The sequence below is a fragment of the Heterodontus francisci genome, chromosome 2, assembly GCF_036365525.1.
Source record: "Heterodontus francisci isolate sHetFra1 chromosome 2, sHetFra1.hap1, whole genome shotgun sequence".
NCBI lineage: Eukaryota > Metazoa > Chordata > Chondrichthyes > Heterodontiformes > Heterodontidae > Heterodontus > Heterodontus francisci.
Window position 1 is genome coordinate 219641022 of NC_090372.1, and position 21599 is coordinate 219662620.

At 46.1% G+C, this 21599-nt stretch overlaps 1 protein-coding gene across 6 annotated transcripts in view; it reads left to right on the forward strand.

Moving 5' to 3' along the window:
• zgc:86598 (STKc_CK2_alpha domain-containing protein) overlaps positions 1-21599 on the forward strand; it is a 106793-nt gene that overhangs the window by 59669 nt on the left and 25525 nt on the right. For 5 of the 6 annotated variants that reach the window (XM_068015964.1, XM_068015945.1, XM_068015923.1 and 2 more), the window contains 4 exons: positions 1343-1426; positions 6470-6580; positions 15344-15445; positions 17009-17109. In XM_068015964.1, the coding sequence (XP_067872065.1) occupies positions 1343-1426; positions 6470-6580; positions 15344-15445; positions 17009-17109 (398 nt within the window). The remainder of the gene's footprint in view (positions 1-1342; positions 1427-6469; positions 6581-15343; positions 15446-17008; positions 17110-21599) is intronic. The other variant, XM_068015937.1, reaches the window with a different exon arrangement.

Here is a 21599-nt window from a genome sequence, read left to right on the forward strand (position 1 = left end):
CAGGCCCCAGCACAGTTAATCCCGCCTCGGGGAGGTCAGCTCTGTTAACCAGGCTCCAGCACAGTTAATCCCACCCCAGGGACGGTCATCTCTGTTAACCAGGCCCCAGCACAGTTAATCCCACCCCAGGGAAGATCCGCTCTGTTAACCAGGCTCCAGCACAGTTAATCCCACCCCAGGGACGATCATCTCTGTTAACCAGGTCACAGCACAGTTAATCCCACCCCAGGGAAGGTCATCTCTGTTAACCAGGCCCCAGCACAGTTAATCCCACCCCAGGGACGGTCATCTCTGTTAACCAGGCCCCAGCACAGTTAATCCCACCCCAGGGACGGTCATCTCTGTTAACCAGGTCCCAACACAGTTAATCCCATCCCAGGGAAGGTGAGCTGCGTTAACCAGACCCCACCCCAGTTAATCCCACCCCAGGGAAGGTCATCTCTGTTAACCAGGCCCCAGCACAGTTAATCCCACTTTAGGGAAGGTCATCTCTGTTAACCAGGCCCCAGCACAGTTAATCCCGCCTCGGGGAGGTCAGCTCTGTTAACCAGGCTCCAGCACAGTTAATCCCACCCCAGGGACGGTCATCTCTGTTAACCAGGCCCCAGCACAGTTAATCCCACCCCAGGGAAGATCCGCTCTGTTAACCAGGCTCCAGCACAGTTAATCCCACCCCAGGGACGATCATCTCTGTTAACCAGGTCACAGCACAGTTAATCCCACCCCAGGGTAGGTCATCTCTGTTAACCAGGCCCCAGCACAGTTAATCCCACCCCAGGGACAGTCATCTCTGTTAACCAGGCCCCAGCACAGTTAATCCCACCCCAGGGAAGGTTAGCTGCGTTAACCAGGCCCCAGCACAGTTAATCCCACCCCAGGGAAGGTGAGCTGCGTTAACCAGGCCCCTGCACAGTTAATCCCACCCCAGGGAAGGTCATCTCTGTTAACCAGGCCCCAGCACAGTTAATCCCACCCCAGGGACGGTCATCTCTGTTAACCAGGCCCCAGCACAGTTAATCCCACCTCAGGGACGGTCATCTCTGTTAACCAGGCCCCACGTCAGTTAATTCCACCCCAGGGAAGGTGAGCTGCGTTAACCAGGTCCAGGACCTTCCTGGTTTGGATGGTCGAGCTAGCCCCATCACTGGAGTTGTTGAAACAAATCAGTGATAGCTTTCACCTTTGATTAGATTGCAATTTCTGTTCTCTATAAACCTACGTGACCCAGTTCAGCTCCCTTAAGTGTGCTGGGATTAGTGAATGTTATTTCTTCCTCATTGCGGGTCGAGCTGACTGTTTGATGTTTCTTCCCTCCCCCCACCCCCCCCCCCCCCACTTCCAGGCCCTGGATTACTGTCACAGTATGGGGATCATGCACAGAGACGTCAAACCACACAATGTGATGATTGACCATGAACACAGAAAGGTAACATGTATATCAGTGGGCTGATGTCTGTTTCAGCTTCAAGCTGATCCGGGCCACATCCAGGCAGCTGCTGCTAATGAAGTGGAAATGAGTCGATTATAATCTTTGCCCTGCCTCCCCTTCCCAGCTTGTACTGAGTCTAGTGCAACGGATGCCCTGTACAGGAGTGTTGGTCATGAGTAACATTGGATGCGTTCCTCTCTGAAACCCACAGTATACTTTGTCTGCACTAGCTGTCCTCATTGCTGCAGTTGCACAGGTCTCATAAGCACTGCTCTTGGGCTGTTGATAAATTGAGCCTTCTCCTCGGACTCTAAGCTTGACCAGGCCCAGGTGGCTGGTGGGAAAAGTCCAGAACATGGGGACAAAACCTTAGAATTAGAGCTAGGCCATTCAGGGGTGATGTCAGGAGGCATTTTCTTTTATTCGTTCTTGGGATGTGAGCATCACTGTCAAGGCCAGCGATCCCTAATCGTCCTTGAGTAGGTGGTGGTGAGCCACCTACAACTGAGTGGCTTGCTCGGACATTTCAGAGGGCAGTTAAGAGTCAACCACATTGCTGTGGAGTCACATGTAGGCCAGACCAGGTAAGGATGGCAGATTTCCTACCCGAAAGGACTAGCTTTTTAATTCCAGATTTTTATTAATTGAATTCACATTTCACCTTCTGCCGTGGTGGGATTCGAATCCATGTCCCCTGGGTCAGTCGCCCAGTGACAATACCACCCTCTGAAATGTCCTAGCAAGCCACTTGGTTATATTTAACTGCTATGAAGTTGATCAGGAATGAAACCGGACGGACGTTGACCTAGGCACTGGAAACGGTGTCGACCCTGCAAAGTCCTCCTTGCTAACATCTGGGAGCTTGTGCCAAAATTGGGAAAGTCTCACAGACTAGTCAAGCAACAGCCTGACTTAGTCATACTCACCGAATCATACCTTCCAATGTCTGAGAGACTGCCATCACCATCCCTGAGTATGTCCTGTCCCACCAGCAGGACAGACCCAGCAGAGGCAGTGGCACAGTGGTATACAGTCAGGAGGGAGTTGCCCTGGGAGTCCTTAACATCGAGTCCATGAAGTCTCATGGCATCAGGTCAGACATGGGCAAGGAAACCTCCTGCTGATTATCACCTACCACCCCCCCCATGGGCTGGTTGGGTACAGTCCATACCTTGCCCATTGTGAACAGCAGAAGGAACATGTTGTTTGATACGATCTGCCAGTCTTTGGGACGTACGGCCTAAGTACCTAGCATCACACTGGCATTGAAATTCATATATCACATTACTAATTTGTGTGATAGGCAGGATGTCTTTTTGGCTTGACAGCAGCATCCTGTTAGTGGCGAACACCACACATGTTGCTTCTGCATAGTAGCAGTGTGAAACAGCAAATGTCCTTGGATAGCACCTTCCAAACCCATGACCTCTACCACCTAGAAGGACAAGGGCAGCAAATACATGGGAACACCACCACCTGCAAGTTCCCATCCAAGTCACACACCATCCTGACTTGGAACTGTATCGCCGTTCTTCACTGTCGCTGGGTCAAAATCCTGGAACTCCCTTCCTAACAGCACTGTGGGTGTACCTACCCCACATGGACTGCAGCGGTTCAAGAAGGCAGCTCACCACCACCTTCTCGAGCACAATTAAAGATGGGCAATAAATGCTGGCCTGGCCAGCGACACCCACATCCCATGAATGAATAAAAGAAAAGGGTATTTAAAGCAGATGGCTATTTATGACAATCGATGGTGGTTTTGAAGCACCATTACTGAGACTTGCTTTCAATTCCAGATTTCTTTATTAATTGAATTTAAATTCCCCAGCTGCTGTGGTGGGATTTGAACTCATGTCTCCAGTGCATTAGTCAGGGCATTGGGATTACCTGTCCAATGACATTACCACTTTGCTATTGCCTTCCTTCAGCACAAAGGTAGTATAAATCTGAACTCCTTTCTCCATCAAAGCTGTGGATGCTGTAGGTCAACTGAAAAATTTCAAAACTGATATTTTTGTTGGGTAAGGGTATTCAGAGTTACTGAACCAAAATGGGTAAATGGAATTAAGATGCAAATCAGCCAATATCTAATAGAGTGGCAGAACAGGCTTGAATGGCCTCCTCCTCTTCCTATGTTTCTCTAATTTAGTTAAGTTATGTTCAGAGCTACAGTTTTTTAAATGATTTACAGCTGGTTATTTATTTGTAAATGGTTAGTTATTTGATGTTGCAATGGCTGCCCAGCCTCCCACATGGATCGTGTCGAGTTGCTGCTCAGCACTTAAGGGGAAACTGGATAAACACGTGAAAGACAAAGCAACAGAAGTATATGTTGATAGGGTGAGATGAAGTAGGGTGGGAGGACGCTTGTGTGGAGCATAAACATCAGCATAGACCAGATGGGCCGAATGGCCTGTTTCTGTGATGTAACGTTCTATAATTCACGATGTACTTGATGGAAGCCAATTGGAAGCGAGTACCCACAACCAATTAAAATTCCGATTGATCAAGCACATGGTTCCCGCAGACCAATTCTATTTCTTAAAGTGTTGGATGCAACTTTTAAAATTATTTTTCTTCCACCAGTTCTTGGACTCATCGTGTGTGTCTGTGCACGCACCACTCTGTCCGCATGCGAGACAGAGGTCTGAGTACTCTTTGTGTGTGCGTGTGTTTGTGTGTACACTCTGAAGTCGGAGTACCTGTGGTCTCACGTCTTCCCCTGTTGATGCTATGGAGCTCAAAAGAAAGAATTTGTATTTCTATTGCATCTTTCACAACCTCCGGACATCCCAAAGCACTTTTCAGCCAATGAATGACTTATGAAGTGTAGACACTGTAGTAACTTAAGAAATGCCCCAGCCAGTTTGCGCACAGCAAGCTCCTACCATCCGCAATGTGATGATGACCAGATGATTTGTTTTAGTCATGCTGGTTGGCGATAAATATTGGGCCAGTAGACCGGGGAGAACTCCCCTGCTCCTCTTCAAATAATAGCCATGGGATCTTTTACATTCACCTTGGAGGGCAGATGGGGCTTTGGTTTAACATCTCATCCGAATGATGGCAGCTCTGACAGTGCAGCATTCCGACAGTACTGACCTTCCGACAGTGCGGCGCTCCCTCAGTACTGACCCTCTGACAGTGCGGCGCTCCCTCAGTACTGACCCTCCGACAGTGCGGCGCTCCCTCAGTACTGACCCTCCGACAGTGCGGCGCTCCCTCAGTACTGACCCTCCGACAGTGCGGCGCTCCCTCAGTACTGACCCTCCGACAGTGCGGCGCTCCCTCAGTACTGACCCTCCGACAGTGCGGCGCTCCCTCAGTACTGACCCTCCGACAGTGCGGCGCTCCCTCAGTACTGACCCTCCGACAGTGCGGCGCTCCCTCAGTACTGACCCTCCGACAGTGCGGCGCTCCCTCAGTACTCCACTGGGAGTATCAGCCTGGATATTGTGCTCAAGTCTCTAGAAACATAGAAAATAGGAGCAGGAGTAGGCCGTTCAGCCCTTCGAGCCTGCTCTGCTGTTCATTATGATCATGGCTGATCATCCAACACAGTAACCTGTTCCCGCTTTCCCCCCATATCCTTTGATCCCTTTAAACCCAAGAGCTATATCTAACTCCTTCTTGAAAACATACAATGTTTTGGCCTCAACTGCTTTCTGTGGTAGCAAATTCCACAGGCTCACCACTCTCTTGGTGAAGAAATTTCTCATCTCAGTCCTGAAAGGTTTACCCCGTATCTTTGGACTGTGACCCCTGGTTCTGGACTCCCCCACCATCGGGAACATCCTTCCTGCATCGACTCTGTCAAGTCCTGTTAGAATTTTATAGGTTTCTATGAGATCCCCCCTCATTCTTCTGAACTCCAGCGAATATAATCCTAACGGTGGCGCAGTGGTGAGCACCTCACAGCTCCAGCGACCCGGGTTCAGTTCTGGGTACTGCCTGTGCGGAGTTTGCAAGTTCTCCCTGTGACCGTGTGGGTTTCCGCCGGGTGCTCCGGTTTCCTCCCACAGCCAAAGATTTGCAGGTTGACAGGTAAATTGGCCATTGTAAATTGCCCCTAGTGTAGGTAGGTGGTAGGAGAATGGTGGGGATGTGGTAGGGAATATGGGGATTAATGTAGAATTAGTATAAATGGGTGGTTGTTGGTCGGCACAGACTCGTTGGGCTGAACGGCTTGTTTCAGTGCTGTATCTCTCTGTGACTCCATAACTGACTCAATGTCTCCTCATAGGTCAGTCCCGCCATCCCAGGAATCAGTCTGTTAAACCTTCGCTGCACTCCCTCTATAGCAAGAACATCCTTCCTCCGATAAGGAGACCATAACTGCACACAATATTCCAGGTGTGGCCTCACCAAGGCCCTGTATAATTGCAGCAAGACATCCCTGCTCCTGTACTCGAATCCTCTCGCTATGAAGGCCAACATACCATTTGCCTTTTTTACCGCCTGTTACACCTTCGGCGACTGGTGTACGAGAACACCCAGGTCTCGCTGCATATTCTCCTCTCTGTTTATAGCTGTTCAGATAATAATTTGCCTTCCTGTTTTTGCTACCAAAGTGGATAACCTTACATTTATCCACATTATATTGCATCTGCCATGCATTAGTCCACTCACTCAACTTGTCCAAATCACCCTGAAGCCTCTCTGCATCCTCCTCACAACTCACCCTCCCACCCAGATTTGTGTCGTCTGCAAATTTGGAGATATGGGGCTTGAACCCATAACCTTCCGACCTAAGAGGTGCGACAGAGCTTTACACACTGAGTGCTGAGCCATGACTGATACTGTCAGGTAGGGGATGATAATTCCCTCCTAGATAGCGCTCAGCACCTCTCCACTGTAATTCACAATTGTGAAATGTTTCTTGACACCGTGAGAGTTCATAAAGAGTGAGTGGCTCCTATCCTCGGTTCAGCCAGAAATTTGTGTAGCATCTTCCTCTGGTGATGTGTGGAGGAACACAGAAATCCATTAATGTTTATCCTGATTTGTGTTGTTTTTTCTTCTCTTCCTGATCTGCAGCTTCGACTGATAGACTGGGGCCTGGCGGAGTTTTACCATCCAGGGCAGGAGTACAATGTACGGGTGGCATCCAGATATTTCAAGGGGCCTGAGCTTTTGGTTGACTATCAGGTAGGTTGGCAAAGGGCTGGACAGTCAGCTGCTTGAACAGGCCAAGTGCCAGACAGGAAATGACCAGCAGGTCCATCCAGCCTGCATTGGGCAGAGCGCATGACTAAACATTTTCCCCTACTCACACCCCCCTCCCCTCCGCGGCCTCCCTCCCTTCGGGGGGATTGGATTAATCTCCACTTGGCAAGGCAGGGATTAATCAGGGATAGTCAGTTTGGCTTTGTCGGGGGAGATCGTGTCTAACTAACTTGATTGAATTTTTCGAGGAGGTGACTAGGTGTGTAGATGAGGGTAAAGCAGTTGATGTAGTCGACATGGACTTCAGTAAGGCTGGGAGATTGGTCAAGAAGGTAAGAGTCCATGGGATCCAGGGCAATTTGGCAAATTGGATCCGAAATTGGCTTAGTGGCAGAAGGCAGAGGGTGATTGTCGAGGGTTGTTTTTGCGATTGGAAGCCTGTGACCAGTGGTGTACTACAGGGATCGGTGCTGGAACCCTTGTTGTTTGTAGTATACATTAATGATTTAGACGTGAATATAGGAGGTATGATCAGTAAATTCGCAGATGACACAAAAATTGGTGGTGTTGTAAATAGTGAGGAGGAAAGCCTTCGATTACAGGACGATTTAGATGGGCTGGTAAGATGGGCAGAGCAGTGGCAAATGGAATTTAATCTTGAGAAGTGTGAGGTGATGCATTTTAGGAGGACTAACAAGGCAAGGGAATATACAGTGGATGGTAGGACCCTAGAAAGTACGGAGGGTCAGAAGGAGCTTGGTGTACTTGTCCATAGATCACTGAAGGCAGCATCACAGGTAGATAAGGTGGTTAGGAAGGCTTATGGGATACTTGCCTTTATTAGCCGAGGCATAGAATATAAGTGCAGGGAGGTTATGATGGAGCCGTATAAAATGCTAGTTAGGCTGGAGTACTGTGTACAGTTCTGGTCACCACACTATAGGAAGGATGTGATTGCACTGGAGAGGGTGCAGAGGAGATTCACCAGGATGTTTCCTGGGCTGGAGTATTTCAGCTATGAAGAGAGACTGGATAGATAGGAAGAAACCTTTTCCCTTAGCGGAGGGGTCAATAACCAGGGGGCATGTATTTAAAGTAAGGGGCAGGAGGTTTAGAGGGGAGTTGAGGAAAAATGTTTTCACCCAGAGGGTGGTTGAAATTTGGAACGCACTGCCTGAAGGGATGGTGGAGGCAGGAATCCTCACAGCATTTAAGAAGTATTTAGTTGAGCACTTGAAACGCCTTGGCATACAAGGCTACGGGCCAAGTGCTGTAAAATGGGATTAGAATAGATAGATGCTTGATGGCCAGCACAGACACGCTGGGCCGAAGGGCCTGTTTCTGTGCTGTATAACTCTATGACTCCCTGCCCCAACACGCAGAGAAAATTATATCCTTCCTTAAGTAAGGAGAGCAAAACTGTATACAATACTCTAGGTGCGGTCTCACCAATGCCCTGTACAGTTGTAACAAGACTTTGCTACTTTTATACTCCAGCCCCATTGCAATAAAGGCTAACATTCCATTTACCTTCCTAATTACTTGCTGTACCTGCATGCTAACTTTTTGTGATTCATCCACAGGCACACTCAGATCCCTCTGTACCACAGCATTCTGCAGTCTCGCTCCTTGTAAATAATATTCTGCTTTTCTAGTCTTCCTGCTAAAGTGGACAACCTCACATTTTCCCACATTATACTCCATCTGCCAAATTTTTGTCCAGTCACTTAACTGATCTATATCTCTTTGTGTCCTCTTCACAACTTGCTTTCCTACCTATCTTTGTGTCATCAGCAAATTTAGCAACCATACATTAGGTCTCTTCATCCAAGTCATTGATATAGATTGTAAGTAGTTGAGGCCCCAGCACTGATCCCTGTGGCATTCCACTAGTTGTAGCTTGCCAATCTTGCCCATTTATCCTGACTCTCTGCTTCTTGTTAGCTAACCCAATCTTCTATCCATGCTCACATCTTACCTCCAACACCATGAGCTCTTATCATGTGTAGTAACTTTTTATGCGGCACCTTATCGAATACCTTTTGAAAATGTTGACATATGTACTGGTTCCTTATTATTTACCCTGTTTGTTACTTCCTCTAAAAACTTTAATAAATTATTTGAACAGAATTTCCATTTCACAAAACCATGTTGATCCTGCCTGATTGTATTATGATTTTCTAAATGTCCTGCTTTTAGGAACATAAGAACAGGAATAGGCCATTCAGTCCATTGAGCATGCTTTGCCATTCAAACAGATCATGGCTGATCATCTACCTCTACGCCATTTTTCCCCACTATCCCCATATCCCTTGATGTCATTAATATCCAGAATCTATCGATTTCTGTCTTGAACATACTCAATGATTGAGCTTCCAGAGCCCTCTGGGGTCGAGAATTCCACAGATTCACCACAGTGGCGCAGTGGTTAGCACCGCAGCCTCACAGCTCCAGGGACCCGGGTTCGATTCTGGGTACTGCCTGTGCGGAGTTTGCAAGTTCTCCCTGTGTCTGCGTGGGTTTCCTCCGGGTGCTCCGGTTTCCTCCCACACGCCAAAGACTTGCAGGTTGATAGGTTAATTGGCCATTACAAATTGCCCCTAGTATAGGTAGGTGGTAGGGAAATATATAGGGACAGGTGGGGATGTGGTAGGAATATGGGATTAGTGTAGGATTAGTATAAATGGGTGGTTGATGGTCGGCACAGACTTGGTGGGCCGAAGGGCCTGTTTCAGTGCTGTATCTCTAAACTAAACTAAACTAAACCTTCTGAGTAAAGAAATTTCTCCTCATCTCAGTCTAAAGGCCTGCCCCTTATTCCGAGACTGTGTCCTCTTGTTCTGGACTAACCAGCCAGAGAAAACATCCTATCCACATCCACCCTGTCACGCCCTGTTAGAATTTTGTAAGTTTCAATGAGATCACCTCTCATTCTTTGAAACTCTAGAGAATACAGGCCCAGTTTCTGCAAACTCTCCTCAGAAGACAATCCAGCCATCCCAGGGATTAGTCTGGTGAACCTCCGTTGCTCTTCCTCTATGGCAAGTATATCATTCCTTAGATAAGGAAACCAAAACTGTACACAATACTCCAGGTGCCGTTTCAACACGGCTCTATACAATTGCACCAAGACAGCTTTACTCTTGTACTCAAATCACCTTGCAATGTAGGCCAGCATACCATTTGCCTTCCTAATTGCTTGCTGCACATGCATACTAGCTTTTAATGACTAACGAACAAGGACGCCCAGGTCCCTTTGGACATCAAAACTTCCCAACCTCTCAACACTTAAGAAATACTCTGCCTTTCTGTTTTTTCCCTACCAAAGTGATCACTTCACACTTATTCACATTATATTCCATCTGCCATGTTCTTGCCTATTCACTCAGCCTGTCCAAGTCTTCTTGAAGCCTCCTTGCATCTTCTTCACAACTTATATTCCCACCTAGTTTTATGTCGTTAGCAAATTTGGAAAGATAACACCAATGCATCCACTATCTCTATAACCACCTCCTTCAATACTCTGGGATGTAGCTCATCTGGTCCAAGGGATTTATCAACTTTCAATCCAATTGATATTTTTGAGTACTACCTCTTTATTGATACTAATTTCTTTCAGTTCCTCATTTTCACAAGTCCCTTCGTTCTCTAGTATTTCTGGAAGATTTTCTGTATCTTCCACTGTGAAGACAGACACGAAGTAATTGTTTAGTGTCTCTGTCATTTCTCCATTTTCCACCACAAATTCTCCTGTCTCCTCCTGTAATAGACACACTTTGTCCTTGCTAATCTTTTTCTTTTTACATACCTAAGGAAGCTTTTACAGTCTGCCTTTATGTGTCTTGCTGTCTTACATTCATATTCTCCTTTCCCTTTCTTTATCAGTTTCTTGGTCTTTGTTTGCTGGGTTCTAAATTGTTCCCAATCCTTGGGCTTACCACTTTTTCTGGTGACCTTATAAGCCACTTCCTTTGATCTAATGCAGTCTTTAACTTTTGTTAGCCACTGTTGATTCACCTTTCTTGTTGGGTTTTTGTGTCTTTGAGGAATGTATATTTCTTGTAGACCATGTAATACTTCTTTAAATACTAGCCATTGCCTGTCTACCGTCAAATCTTTTAATGTATTTTCCCAATCCACCATAGCCAACTTGCCCCTCATACCTTCATAGTTTCCTTTGTTCAGATTTACTATTTTCAGAATGAACTATATCTCTATCTATTACTTCCATAATAATGAATTCAAGCATTTTCCCTATGGCAGCTGTCAGGCTAATTGGCCTGTAGTTTCCTGCTTTCTGTCTCCCTCCTTTCTTGAATAGAGGTGTTACATTTTCATTTTCCCAATGCACTCCGACCTTTCCAGAGTCTCAGGAATTTTGGAAGGTTACAGTCAATGCAGCCACTTCTTTTACGATCCTAGGATGCAGGTCATCAGATTCAGGGGACTTGTCAGCCTTTAGTCCTATTAGTTTTCCCAGTCCTCCTTCCCTAGTGATCGTGGTTGTTTCAAGTTCCTCCCTCCCCTTTCCTTCTTGATTTTTCAACTATTCTTGGGATGCTTTTTGTGTCTTCTTGATACAAAATACCTGTTCAAGGCTTCCACCATTTCCTTGTTTCCCATTATTAATTCCCCAGTCTCACCCTGGGACCAACGCTCACTTTAGCTAATCTTTTCCTTTTTATGTACTTGTCGAAACTCTTACTCTCTCATATTTCTAGCTAACTTTCTCTCATACTCCAATTTCTCCCTCATTTTTTTAAATCATTCTTCACTGGTTTCTAAACTTTGTCCAATCCTCTGACCTACCACTCTTCTTTGCAGCATTGTATGCGTTTTCTTTCAATTTGATACTATCCTTAACTTCCTTAGTTAGTCACGGATGGTGCATCCTTCTCATAGAGTCTTTCTTTCTCAATGGAATATATCTTTGTGGGTCATGAATTATCTCCTTGAATGTCTGGCACTGCTTATCTACAATCTTACCTTTTAACCTATTTTCCCAGTCCACTTTAGCCAGCTCTTTCTTCATACCCTTTTAATTGCCTTTATTTAAGTTTAAGACACTAGTCTTAGACCCAAGTTTCTCACCCTCAAACTGAATGTGAAATTCTATCATGTTATGACCAATGTTGCCAAGAGGCTCCTTTACTATGAGGTCATTAATTAATCCTGCCTCATTACATAATACCAGGTCTAAAATAGCCTGCTCCCTGATTGGCTCTAGAACGTATTGTTCTAAGAAATTGTCCTGAATACACTGTGAACTCATCCTCGAGGCTGCCTTTGCCAATTTGATCTGTCCAATCGATATGAAGATTAAAATCGCCCACGATTATTGCAGTACCTTTCCTATAAGCACCCGTTACTTCTTGATTTTATATTCTGCACTACAGTGAAGCTACTCTTAGGGGCCTATAAACTACTCCCACCAGTGACTTGTTTCCTTTGCTATTTCTTAGTTCCACCCAAACTGATTCTACATCTTGCTCTTCTGAACCAAGATCATTTCTCACTACTGTACTAATGTCACCTGTAATTAACGGAGCTACACCACTGCCTTTTCCTAGCTTCCTGTCCTTCCAAAATGTCAAATACCCTTGAACATTCAGGTCCCAGCCTTGGTCACCTTGCAACTAGATATCTGTAATGGCTATCATATCAAACTCATTTCTTACTATTTGTGTCATCAGTTCATCCACTTTGTTACGAACGCTCCATGCATTCAGATAAAGAGCCTTTAATTCTGTCTTTTTACCATTTTTCCCTACTCTGACCTTGTTTGCTGGTGCACTCTTATGTCTGTACGCTTTGTCCCGTTCTATCACCCTAATTATAATTACTCACATCGCGCTCTGCACTGTTGCCTTGCCCTTAATTGTTAACTTTCCAAATCTCCCCTCACGTGAACCCCCACCACTATTTAGTTTAAACCCTCTCTACTGCCCTCGTTACACGATTCGCCAGGACACTGGTGCCAGTGCCCCATGAATTGAAACCTGTTTCTCTCACACCAACCTTTGAGCCAAGCATCTAACTCTCTAATCTTATTTACCTGACTCCAACTTGCCCCTGGCTCAGGCAGTAATCCAGAGATTATTACCTTTGTAGGTCTGCCTTTTAATTTAGCCCCTAGCTGCTCATACTCCCTCAGTAGAACCTCTTTTTTAGTCCTACCTGTGTCATTGGTACCCACGTGCACCATGACAACTGATCCTTCCCTTCCCATTGCCAGTTCCTCAGCCCCGACCAGATGTCCTGAACCCTGGCACTGGGCAGACAACACAGCCCTCTGGATTCTTGGCTGTAGAGAACAATGTCCATTCCCCTAATTATACTGTCCCCTACAACTACATTCCTTTTTATTCCCCCCCACTTGAATGGTCCCTGCACAACAGTGCTTTGGTCAGTTTGCTTATCCTCCATGCAGTCCCTGCCCTCACCCACACAAGCTGCAAGAACCTCAAACCTGTTGGAAAAATGCAAGGGTGCAGGCGCCTCCACTCCTACCTGCTGGATCCTCATACCTGCCTCACTCATAGTCAAACCCTCCTGTCCCTAAGAAAGGACCAAATCTGAAGTACCTAGCCTAAGTGGTGTGACTGCCTCCTGGAATGGTGTCCAGGTAAGTTTCCCCCTCCCTGATGCAATGCAGTGTCCTAAGCTCGGACTCCAGCTCATCAAATCTGAGCTGAAGTCCCTCGAGCTGCAGACAGTTACTGCAGATGTGATCGCAGTGGATCACACTGGTGCCCACCAGCTCCCACAGTGGCATTGGTAGCAGTGTGCACTATCTACAAGATGCACTGCAGCAACTTGACCAGGCTCCTTTGAAAGCACCTTCCAAACTCGCAACATCTACCACCTAAAAGAACAGCAGCAGCAGACGCATAGGAACACTACCACCTGCAAGTTCTCCACCAAGCCGCACACCATCCTGACTTGGGAATATATCGCAGTTCCTTCACTGTCACTGGGTCATAATCCTGAAGCTGCTTCTCAAACTGAGCTTCAATGAGCAGGTAATTGCTGAGTAAGTGCTGTTTGATAGCATTGCTGTAAAGTGAGTAGACACAGGTCCTTGAGCCTATCTGAGTGACTGAGATTCTTTAAGCTAGGAATCATTCTCGTAGCTCTCCCTCTGGACCTTTTCACCCAACGTGTAGCGGGTCAGGGGCCAAAACTGGGCACTAATTCTTCCAATAACATTCCGGCTGTAGTACTAAATACTTGTGCTCTGGAAGTAGCTGAGCCCCTAGCCAAGCTGTTCCAACACAGTTAGAAAACAGGCATCTACGCGACAATGTGGAAAATTGCCCATATATGTCTTGTCCACAAAAGCAGGACAAATCCAGTCTGGCCAATTACTGCCACATCAGTCCACTGTCGCTCATCAGCAAAGTGATGGAAGGTGTTGTCGACAGTGCTATCAAGCAGCACTTACTCAGCAATAATCTGCTCACAAATGCTCAGTTTGGATTCCACCTGGACCGGTCAACTCTCGATTTCATTACAACCTTGGTCCAAAAGAGCTGTATTCCAGAGGTGAGGTGAGAGTGACTGCCCCTGACATCAAGACCATGTTTGACCGAGTGTGGCATCAAGGAGCCCTAGCAAAACTGAAGTCAGTGGGAATCGGGGAAAGCTCTCCATTGGCTGCCATTATACTTAGCACAAATGTAATGTCGGAAACTTAGCCTGTTTGTGTACAGCAAGATCCCACATACATCCCACATCTGGTTAATGGCCAGATCATGTGTTTTTTGTGATGTTCAGCATTAAATAGTGGCAGGCCACTGGGGACACACCCCCTTGCTCTTCTTTGAAATAGTGCTGTGGGATTTTTTTTGTCATCCACTTGAGATGACACATGGCTTCGGTTTAATGTCTCATCTGAGAGATGGTATCTCCGACAGTGCAGCACTCCTTCAGTACTGCACTGGGAGTGCTGGCCTGGATTATGTGCTCAAGCCTCTGGAGTGGATCCCTTTTTAATTCAGAGGTAAAAGTGTTACCCACTGAGCCACATCTGACACCTAGCCTTTTAACAGCGTCTTCCAAGTAAACTTCAGTTGCAATGTTCTGCATTAAACAGCATGCCCAAGCATGTCAGTGATGGTTCTCAATGGGGAATGGCCGTCCAGCAAATGTCACCTGATGTATCTGTGCTGCTGCTGTTGTTTGGGAACTGACAGCATAGCCCAGTCCTGTCCTCCCAGCCACTCCTGCTTGTGCATAGGTGCTCGAGGTGAACTGTCCCATTTTTATCCAGCCAGTTTGAGTATCGCCGGTAGATGCTGAGGAATGGGGTTGTCGGCATCCTCTCTCTGACTTCAGTTATGTGGATAGGTTGGCGAAGCTGGAGCTGTTCTCAGAGAAGAGAAGGTTGAGAGGAGATTTGATAGAGGTGTTCAAAATCACGAGGGGTCTGGACAGAGTAGATAGAGAGAAACTGTTCTCTTTGGCGAAAGGGTTGAGAACCAGAGGACTTAGACCAGAGACCAGATTTAAGGTGATTGGCAAAAGAGATGAGGGAAAACTGTTTTCCACAGTGTGTGGTTAGGATCTGGAATACGCTGCCTGGGAGTGTGGTGGAGGCAGGTTCATGCCTTTCGAAAGGGAATTGGATAATTATTTGAAAGGAAGAAAATTGGGGGAAATAAACTGATCCCGGTTAACAGTGATGTTAAATTACTGCATTGCTGTCAAAGCTGTGGTAACTAATTAACCCCTCTTCTTTCCTAGATGTATGACTACAGTCTAGACATGTGGAGTTTAGGCTGTATGTTGGCCAGCATGATCTTCAGGAAGGAGCCCTTCTTCCATGGGCATGACAACTATGATCAGGTAATTCTCCACCATCTTTGTGTTCCAGAGGCATCAAACTAACTGTGCAGAGAATTTCATACGCAGACTAACATGCTGTTTCCCTTGCACCTGCATCTCTTCCCAATACCAACCTCCCACTATCTGCCTGTTTCCCTGGGAGCAATGTTAATTAACTAGCAAGAAAACAAACAAGGGTTCCACATTGACCTGTTGTCAGTAGATCAGTCTACCTCAGCCACCATAGTTGATGGTTGCTTCATATTTTTTCAAATGCCAGTTATTCTTGGCTACGTTAGTGTAAAAGAGGAAAATGCAAGAAACCCACAGCAGGCCAGGCAGTGTATTTCTCTTGCTTGCGCTCTCTCTCGCTCTCGCTTCCTCTCTCTCTCACGTGCTCATGCAAGCAATTTCTCTCTCTCTCTCTCTGTCTCGTCACTCTCACGCGTGCACTCTCTCCCCACACCCTTTGCACCCGCCCCAGTTGAACACACCCACCTCCTTTATCCGATGCTGTTACTTCACCTAAAACTGCTGATGCTGAATCTGATTTTCCATAGAATCATACAGCACAGAAGGAGGCCATTCAGCCCATTGTGCCTGTGATGGCTCTTTGAAAGAGCTATCCAATTAGTCCCACTCCCCCTCCCTGCTCTTTCCCCATAAGATAATTTTCTTCCCTTCAAGTATTCAATTATCTTTTGAAGGTTATTATTGAATCTGCTTCCATTGCCCTCTCGGGCAGCGCATTCCAGGTCACAACACCTCGCTGTATGAAAAAATGTTTTCTCATGTCACCTTCGCTTCTTTTTCCAGTTACCTTAAATCAATGTCCTCTAGTTACTGACCCTCCTTTCACAGAAACAGTTCAAAACCCTTCATGATTTTGAACACATCTATCTAATTCTATTAAATCTCCACTTAATCTTCTCTGCTCTAAGGAGAGCAATCGTGGCTTCTCCAGTCTCTCCACGTAACTGAAGTCCTTCATCCCTGCGGGCGTACGTAGACAAATCTTTGAAGGTGGCAAGGTAAGTTGAGAAGGTTGTCGGAAATAAAAGTATATGGGATCCTGGGCTCTAAAGATAGAGGCGTGGAGTACAAATGCAAGGAAGTTATCGAACCATTCTAGTAAATCATCTCCGCACCCTCTCCAAGGCCTTGACATCCTTCCTAAAGTCCTAAAGTGTGGTGCCCAGAATTGGATACAAAACACCAGCTCTGGTCTAATCAGTGTTTTGGAAAGGTTTAGCATAACTTCCTTGCCTTTGTACTATATTCCTCTGCAAATAACGCCAAGGATCCTGTTTGCTTTATTAACAACATTCTCAATTTGTCCTGGCACACCGAAAAATTTCTGTACATATATCCCAGGGTTTTGCCTTTCCTCATTCTTCCTACCAAAATATATCAGCTCACACTCTGCATTAAATTTCATCTGCCACAGGTCTGCCCATTCCACCAGGCTATGTCCTCCTGAAGTCTGTTGCAATCCTCCTTACTGTTTACTACATTTGAGTTCTGTGCTACCTGCAGAGTTTGAACCCAGCTTCAGCTCATTGATATATTATTCACTGTTTCCAGTTGGTTAGAATTGCAAAGGTACTGGGCACAGAAGACTTGTACGATTACATCGACAAATACAACATCGAGCTAGACCCACGCTTTAATGATATTTTGGGCAGGTGAGTCCTTGTGGCTTTTATTTATTTAGTGAAAACTGAAGGGATTGTCTAGAGGAAATATTTATATTGAGACTGGAGTCTTGTGTTCTTGTGTTCATCCTTGCCTCTGATCTGCTTTAGGGCATCAGTGTAAAGAGGACACGGTAATATATCAGGGCTTAAACCCACAGCCTTCTAACACCGAGGGTGCCATTTAGACCATGTTGTAGTTTTGTGGGGAGATTTTTGTGTCAAGAGGCTTTTGGTCAGTTTGTCAGCCTGGACACTCAGCAGGGTGTTCTCACTGTGCAGCAGGGGAATGGGTTTTACAGCTGAGTCTTGTCCTGTTCTCACCTGATATTTCCATGGTCACTCATTCAACCAGGTCACTCATTCAAACAGTCATCAGGAGCGGAAACCCCAGCTCATCTTCCCACTCCCTGCTACACTGGGGTCCAGTATATGACAGATCCACTGCTACTGTAGCTGAGATCAGTTTACTCAAACTGAGATAGGAAATTCTGTTTGGGACCTCGCACATGGATTAATATCACACCAAGACCTCATGGCAACTGATTTCAGGTTAATCCAAATCATTTGGCCTCGTACAGTCTGTACTACATATTTCACAAAGCTGTGGGTTCTGGAGGTCAATTTAAACCTTTAGGACTGAGATGGATAGACATTTGTGTGGTAAGGATATCAAGGGATCTGGAACAAAGGCAGGGAAATGGAGTTGAAGTACAGATTAGGCATAATCTGATTGAATGGTGGGACAGGCTGGAGGGGCTGAATGGCCTCCTCCTGTCCCTGTGTTGCTGTGTAAATGCATCTTATCCAGAGGGACAGCAAGGCAGAATGGTTTAACCGAGGCGTTCCGGTCGCAGTCACTCCCCCACGACACCAGCTTGCATTTATAATAGTGTCATTAACAGAGTGAAAATGTACCAAGGGTGTACAAGAGTGTTACCAAACGAAGCTTTGACACTGAGCCACATAAGGAGATATAAGGACAGGTGACCAAAAGCTTGGTCCAAGAGATAGGTTTTAAGGTGCATCTTAAAGGGGGAGGGAGAGAGCGAGAGGCGGAGAGAGTTATGGAGAGGGTTCCAGAGCTTGGCATCTAGACGGCTGAAGCCACAGTCACTAATGGTGGAATGAAGAAAGGTGGGGGGAGCAAAAGAGGCCAGAACTGGAGGAAGGCAGAGATCTTGGAGGGTTGTAGAGCTGAAGGAGGCTACAGAGATGGGGAGGGGAGGGGCCATGGAGAGAGTTGAATGGAGGATGGGGCGTAGAAAGAGGAGTGGTGAGGGGAGTTAAGGAGATTCTCCTTGCATTTGCCCAATGCAGGACCATCCTTCCACACCCTGGTGGTCTTCTCCCCTCCTGAAGGCACTGTTACGAGTCTTTGGTACTAAGGGAACTGGTCGCACGCTATTACCTCAGCCAACCATGCAGCGCGTCGCATCCGAGCCTGGTCCTATTCTTGCCTCTTGATTATGTGTGCCCGTTTGAGCAGAGCTTACTGGGGAGGGAGCAGGAATCCTGGCTAATTCTTCCCTTTCATAAGATAACCATGTGCTGTGGATAAAGGGGAAGTGGTGGATGTACTGTACTTAGATTTCCAGAAGGCATTTGATAAGGTGCCACATTAAAGGTTATTACAGAAAATAGAAGCTCGTGGTGTAAGGGGTAACATATTGGCATGGATAGAAGATTGGCTAACAGGAAACAAAGTAGGCATAAATGGGTCATTTTCTGGTTGGCAAGATGTAACGAGTGGTGTGCCACAGGGATCTGTGCTGGGGCCTCAACTTCTTACAATTTATATAAATGACTTGGATGAAGGGACCGAAGGTATGGTTGCTAAATTTGCTGATGAAACAAAGATAGGTAGGAAAGTCAAGTTGTGAAGAGGACATAAGGGGGCTACAAAGGGATATAGATAGGTTAAGTGGGTGGGCAAAGACCTGGCAATTGGAGTATCATGTGGGAAAGTGGGAAATTGTCCACTAGCAGGAAGAAGAAAAAAGAAGCGTATTATCTAAATGGTGAGAGATTGCGGAGCTCTGAGACGCAGAGGGATCTGGGTGTCCTAGTGCATGAATAGCAAAAGGTTAATGTGCAGGTACAGCACGTAATTAGGAAAGCTAATAGAATGTTATCATTTGTTGCAAGGGGAATTAAATACAAAAGTAGGGAGGTTATGCTTCAGCTATACAGGGCATTGGTGAGATCACATCTGGAGTATTCTGTACAGTACTGGTCTCCTTATTTGAGGAAGGATGTAAATGCATCGGAGGCAGAGAAGATTTACTAAACTAATACCTGGAATGGGCGGGCTGTCTTGCGAGGAAAGATTGGACAGGCTAGTCTTGTATCCGCTGGAATTTAGAAGAGTAAGAGACGACTTGATTGAAACATATAAGATCCTGAGGGGTCTTGACAAGGTGGATGTGGAAAGGATGTTTCCCCTTGTGGGAGAATCTAGAACTAGGGGTCACTGTTAAAAATAAGGTGTCACCCATTTAAGACAATGATGAGAAGTTTTTTTCTGAGGGTGGTGAGTCTTTGGAATTCTCTTCCTCATAAGGCGCTGGAAGCAGAGTCTTTGAATATTTTTGAGGCAGAGGTAGATAGATTCTTGATAAACAAGGGGGTGATAGGTTATCGGGTGTAGGTGGAAATGTGGAGTAATCAGTTCAGCCATGAACTTAATGAATGGTGGAGCAGGCTCGAAGGGCCGAGTGGCCTACTCCTGCTCCTAATTCGTACGTTCATATAAAACTCTGGTTAGGCCCTAACTGGAGTATTGTGTCCAGTTCTGGTCACCACACCTTTAGGAAGGATGTGAGGGTCCTTGAGAGGGTGCAGAGAAGATTAACCAGAATGATTCCAGGGATGAAGGATTTTAGTTACAAGGTTAGGTTGGAGAAGCTGTGGTTGTTCTCCTTAAAACAAAGGAGATTGAGGGGAGATTTAATAGAAGTGTACAAGATTATGACGGGCTTAGATAAATTAGACAAGGAAAAGCCGTTCCTATTAACAAATGATACAAGGACTAGGGGACACAGATTGAAAGTTTTGGTCAAAAGATGTAGGGGGAATATGAGGAAGCACTTTTTACAAAACGGGTGGTTATGACCTAGAACTTGCTGCCCACAAGGGTGGTGGAAGTGGAGGCTATCAATGTCTTTCAAGAGGAAGTTAGATGACCACCTGAGAGAAATAGACTTGCAGGGCTACGGGAGTGGGACTGACTGCATAGCTCTGTGGAGAAATGGCATGGATTTGATGGGCTGAATGGCCTCCTTCTGTGCTGTAAATGACTTTGACTATAGAACCATAGAGAAGTTATGGCACAGAAAGAGGCCATTCAACCCATCATGTCTGCACGGCTGAAAAAACTAGCCGCACCTTCCAGCACCTGGTCCCTGACCTTGCAGGTTACAGCACTTCAAAGAACAAAGAACAGTACAACACAGGAACAGGCCGTTCGGTCCTCCAAGCCTGCGTCGATCTTGATGCTTGCCTAAACTAAACTAAACTAAAGCGGTTGCAGGTGCAGGTACCTTTTAAATGAGTTGAGGGTTTCTGCCTCTACCACTAATCCGGGCAGCGAATTCCAGACACCCATCACCCTCTGGGTGAAAAAGTTTTTCCCCACGTCCCCTCTAATCTTTCTACCAATCACCTTAAATCTGTGCCCCCAGGTAATTGACCTCTCCGCTAGTGGAAACAGGTCCTTCCTGTCTGTTCCATCTAGGCCCCTCATAATTCTGTGCACCTCGTTAAGTCACCCTAACCCTCCGCCTCTTCTGTTCTAAGGAAAACAACCCTAGTCTATCCTATCTTTCCTCATAGCTGCAATTTTCAAGCCCTGGCAACATTCATGTAAATCTCCTCTGTTACAAATGATTGCAGTGCCACTGTACTGTGGTGATGCTGAGCTGTTATAATACCTGACAATATAACAGGCATGGTGTTCAACACTGGGACTAAGACCATTAATCCCCTCAAGCATGCGACCCTATTCAGAAGTGGAGTACGTGTATATTTTCCTCAAATTAAATTTTTGATCGCAGTCCTTCCAAACAGGCCTCTTGAACAGATCCGTAGACGTCAGCTTGACTCAGGTCTTGGCCCATTCGCCTTTGAATCAGGAGGTTTGAGTACAAGACTCGTTCCCGGCCTGGAACCTAGACTCCTGTATGTCATTCAGACGAGATGCTGTGCTGTCTTTCCGTTCAGGTGTTGAGGATTGCATCATATGAGTCCCTCAGTGTACTGACCAGCATTCTTCCATTGATAATGCCACCAAAAATAGGTTACCCAGTTGTGTATTCAGTGCTGGTGGTGAAATCTTGCTGGGTGCAAGCTGGTTGCAGCACCTGCCGCATTACTGCACCTCAGAGTAACTTGTATTTAAAACTCTTTGGGCGGTGCTTCTGTGAGAATATAATAAGGTGTTCTGCCAATGCAAATGTTTAATACCTGTTAATGCGTATCCC